Below are 4,797 nucleotides of genomic sequence, written 5' to 3'. Positions count from 1 at the left end.
GTACTACAACTGTGCGGAAGCTATTGCCCGAGTTAGTACATTTTACATAATCAATTGATGTTGCAATCTTGTCATAATATACATGTACCTACAGTTTGTTAAAAGGGTTTTCCATTCAAATGAACAGATCTTGGGGTTTTCTTTGCCCTGTACACACACCTGATGGGGAGCCCTGTGGATTGTTGAATCATATGACCCGCACTTGTAGTAAGTTGTCGTTCTTCCAAACCCTCTTTTATTTATTTCATTTGTCTTTCACTCTTAATAATTGTAGAAAGAGGATAAATCCTAAAATTGGTCCTTCCAAAAGTTAAGGGTGTCGTCACACTAGTTCTGTCATATTTTTGTTGCCCAATTAGTCCCTAGACTCATCATAGCTCTAAACCAAGTTAGTCCTTTTGTTACCCTACTTTAGTCTTCCATATTGAAGACTGGTGACAGTTATGTATTAGAAGGACTAAATAGATGAAAAATTATTTTGAGGACTATAAACCAATTCTATTATATGTATGTTCGGAATTAAGGTAAAAATTTATAGGCCGAGAATAGGCCTTGGTCACAGCTAAAGATATCAGAAAATGTTTTAGATTTTCCACCTTGTGTTCTTACACTTGCATTTATCCTCTGAAGAAGAGGAACATGAAATTGAATTGGAGAGGTAGGTGACTCAAGGTTCATTCATTGTTCAACGGTTGGGAAGTAAGTCCAAATCAAAGTAATAGGAGAAGAGAAAGGTTGGGAAGAGGTAGAAATGGGGAAAACAGATAGGGGTAGAAATTGCCTTTATTTTGACAACCTTGGTACATATGAAAAGCGGAGGTTGTTCTGCTCTGTTTGTGTCAAATACTTACCTACAAGTGTGGATGAAAAATTTATATGCAGTGAAAGAAAGGTTCATTATCATTTCTATCACATTTAGAATGATACGTAAGGGAACACGTACTATATGGTTCAATGGAGTTTGTTCATTAAACCATAGCTTTATATCCTTGCAAACAACACCTTTTGGTGGTTTTGATGTGGAGTGAAATTGGGAAGAAAGAAATCGAAGAGAAAGGAAAATAGATGAAGCAAATTTAAAAGAAACAAAAAATCATAGGTGATTTATATTACATTGGGATGGAGAGTTGCTTTCCCATTTTCTCTATTTTATTTCCACAAGTGGTAGGGAAGATTTGTTTTTGTAGGGATTTTCTTATTATTCTCTCTTCTAAGGGAGGGAAAATGGTGTAATCACCTTGTTTTCTCTCTACTCAGATTCTCTCTCAATCCAACAATGAAGGTGGGCCGTGAGACTGATATGTAGACAAACATGACATGTTCTTGCGTCTAAAATAACACGTGTTAAATATATTTAATGTCTAATTGAAACCTTGTTGCTCATTATACACTTTCAATTACCTTTGTATTGCAAAAAAATTAATATATTACTTCCCAATTTGCTTTATACGTTATTTTTATTGACTAGCAACAATATTCACTGGTAATGTCATTCTTAATTAAAAACATAGTTCACTGTTTTTTCCCTCTTCTCCATTTCAGGGGTTACGTCATTCTATGATTCTGAAGGAAATATTAAAGATTATTTTAAAATTAAACTTTCTATCCTCAACATTTTAGTTGAGATTGGAATGACACAATCATTGCCAAAGATATTTCTACCTGGCCCACCCGAAGTTCTTACTGTTCTTCTAGATGGTTGTATTGTCGGTTTTATCCCTTCCACCGAGGTTGAGAAAGTTGTCGCTCACATTCGAGAACTCAAAGTTTCATCTGCTGCAGTGGTTTGTTTCTGTCAAAATTTCTTTTGTTCCCTATTAATATATTTGTCCTGATGTTGACTTAAATATCATGGGATGTGATGCAGATTCCAAATGATATGGAAGTCGGATATGTTCCATTGAGCATGGGTGGAGCATATCCTGGCCTATACCTTTTCACATCCCCTTCAAGATTCGTTCGCCCAGTGAGAAATTTATCTATTCCTTCCACCAATGAAAATGTTGAACTCATTGGTCCATTTGAACAGGTCAATATAGATATTTTTTGTGCATCATATAATTGTTAGGAAATAATTATGTAAATGCAGTTATGAAAAATAGAACTTTCAACTGGGGATCTGTCAACTTTATATTTCTTTTCAGGTTTTTATGGAGATACGATGTCCCGATGGTGGAGACGGTGGAAGAAAAAGTCCATTTCCTGCAACTCATGAGGAAATCCATCCTACAGGAATGCTAAGTGTAGTTGGTAATCTTACACCATGGTCAGATCATAATCAGAGTCCACGTAATATGTACCAGTGTCAGGTTCGATTATCTTTTTAATTGTGTGTAGGTGGCTCCATATCTACTTCAGTTCCAGATTTATATGTTGATTTTTTTGTTTTTCTTTTTAGATGGCAAAGCAAACAATGGGATTTTCTTCACAAACGATTCAACATCGTGCAGATCAAAAGTTATATCATCTTCAGGTTTGTTCAATTCGGCTTGATTAAAATTGCTCATACCTTCTGTTCCAGATCGATATAGGTTTGGCCTTTTTATATTGAAAACCAGATTGGTAAACATCCATAGTAATTGTTCTTTAGGAGTTGTATCCCTTATGATACACCATAACCTATACTTTTCCTACTTTTGACTACAATAAGTTGAATATTTGGGGCATTTTCAGACTCCTCAGACTCCCATTGTTCGCACAAGGGCATATTCTGAATACAGTATTGATGAATATCCATCAGGCACAAATGCTATAGTTGCAGTTCTGGCATATACAGGGTAATTGCTATTATTGGGCAGCTGTAGTTTTATCCTTCCTTGTGCTATTTTCAATAACCTTTTGTTAACAAATGCAGATATGATATGGAGGATGCCATGATTCTAAACAAGTCATCTGTGGAACGAGGAATGTTTCATGGACAAATATATCAGGTTTGATACCGAACACAACTAATTAAGCTCTCTTGATTTGAATGAGTGGCAATTAATTTTTTGAGTCATTACCCATGACACTTTATTGTGAGAAGATGCAAGGGCTTTCTTGTTATTTTGAAATTTTAGCAATTTGTTTACATTCTGTAAAAAAAGTGTTTTCTTAATTATGTTTTGATTGAAACTTCATTCTTGTTTGTTTCCCCAAGTTTTCTACCCCCTTTTGTATTGTTTGAATGTCATCTCAAGACATTGCCATGGGTCTTGAAAATGTTGTCAAAATTACATCTTTACTCGTAAGATTGCAATCCTAAACACGTGAATATACCCTGTCAGTTTTTGCTACCTGGTTCAGAAACAGTATTTCCCCTAAGGCCTAATCTGGATCAACAAAAGCCCTCGGTTGTGAAGCATCTTGGCTGCAACGTCCCTCTCTCCTAGGTGCCCTCGGCTGAACAAGTTCTCGCAATATTTACACTTTACTTGTATTCCCATCAATTGAAACACAATGTTTCCATGCTAGGTCAGCCCTCAATCCAGGGGCAAATTAAGTGCTCTGGCTGCAGGTAGTGCAGCACTACTTGAAGGCACCTTCAGGACCACTGAACCAACTTCATTATCCGCAAACCCAACCCAGCCCACTTATAATCAGGTTAGTTTGGTTAGGGTTTGATGTAAAAATCATGGGTTAAAAACTCAACCAAACCCAAATGAAGTTGATCTGCTCGTGTATTGGGTTTGGCCAAAAACAACCCAACCCAATCACCCCTACATTCACGAATCGTAACATTTCCAACACCAACTATGTATGTGTGTACTTATGTATTTTTTTGACTATAGTATGCTGATATTTAGTTTTGGCGTTATTTGGATATACAGACTAGGTTTCATGCTTTAAATTCTGACCTTAAACTTGCTTCTACAATTATTTTGGCAGACAGAAACTATCGACTTGACAGAGAAAGGCGGCAAGTCAGACCAATCTGCAAGAGTATTTAGAAAAAGTAAACTAGATAAACCTTGTCCCTCGATTGATTCAGATGGGCTTCCACATGTTGGTCAGGTTTGTTACTGTCTCCTCTTCTCTCTTTTCCCTCCTAACTTCAACTTTCTTTACAAGAAGTCTAAATTTATCACTTTCAGATGATATGGCCAGATGAACCCTATTGTAGCACTTACAATGAGGTAACAAATAAAACATACCTCTTCAAAAAAAAGGGTTCTGAACCTGTTTATGTTGACTATGTTGCTGTTGACACCAAAACTAAGAAGAATTTAAATAAGGTGAGTTAAAACATTCACTATGATCTTCTTCTATGTTTTAATGATGTTATTTGTCTCATTTATTTGTTGATGCCCTGTTTTTGTTTTGAGTTCCTTTCTATTTTGATAGGCTAAGAACTGAATAGCTGGGTACTTCTTTTTCTCCTTTTGTACTTTTGTTGATGTAATTTGAAGGATGATACTTAGCCTTCCTTCGCTTGTTCTTCATTGATGTCCTGAATCATTTATCCTCTCTCTAATTTACTGTAGAAAACATTATTCTGAATATTCTTACGATTCAAATATGATGCTAAACCTAATGGATTTAGGTATACATTTGTGGTGTCCGAGTTGTGTAGGTCGTATCTTAGGTTTTAGGTGCTTTGTTACTTTCATTGATGATTTTTCTTGATGTACTTGGATTTTCGTAATGAAAGAACGTTTAGAGTTATTTAACTTATTTTAATTTTTTTTGCAAAGAATTAAAACTTAGTCATGGCATTCTATTCGTGTCTTGCACAATGCAATGCAAAAGAGTATTTATCTTATGAGGAGTGCTATGAACACTCTATTTTCAACACTAATTCTAAGTTCTAACACTCTT

The 4,797-nt window shown here is 35.6% G+C and overlaps 1 protein-coding gene across 1 annotated transcript; it reads left to right on the top strand.

Annotated features, from left to right (window-relative positions):
- The first annotated feature begins 6 nt into the window (after positions 1–6).
- Positions 7–4,238, top strand: LOC101492871 (DNA-directed RNA polymerase I subunit 2-like). Its single transcript, XM_004517160.3, has 10 exons — positions 7–31; positions 128–207; positions 1,543–1,784; positions 1,868–2,029; positions 2,145–2,309; positions 2,399–2,473; positions 2,674–2,777; positions 2,855–2,930; positions 3,868–3,993; positions 4,074–4,238. The coding sequence occupies exons 2-10, from the start codon at positions 192–194 to the stop codon at positions 4,221–4,223; spliced, it is 1,116 nt and encodes a 371-aa protein (XP_004517217.3). The 5' UTR covers positions 7–31; positions 128–191; the 3' UTR covers positions 4,224–4,238.
- The last annotated feature ends 559 nt before the right edge of the window (positions 4,239–4,797 follow it).

This window comes from Cicer arietinum, unplaced genomic scaffold (genome assembly GCF_000331145.2).
Source record: "Cicer arietinum cultivar CDC Frontier isolate Library 1 unplaced genomic scaffold, Cicar.CDCFrontier_v2.0 Ca_scaffold_5670_v2.0, whole genome shotgun sequence".
Classification (NCBI taxonomy): Eukaryota; Viridiplantae; Streptophyta; class Magnoliopsida; order Fabales; family Fabaceae; genus Cicer; species Cicer arietinum.
Note: the sequence above shows the minus strand (reverse complement) of the source record. Positions and strands in the feature narration are given on the sequence as shown.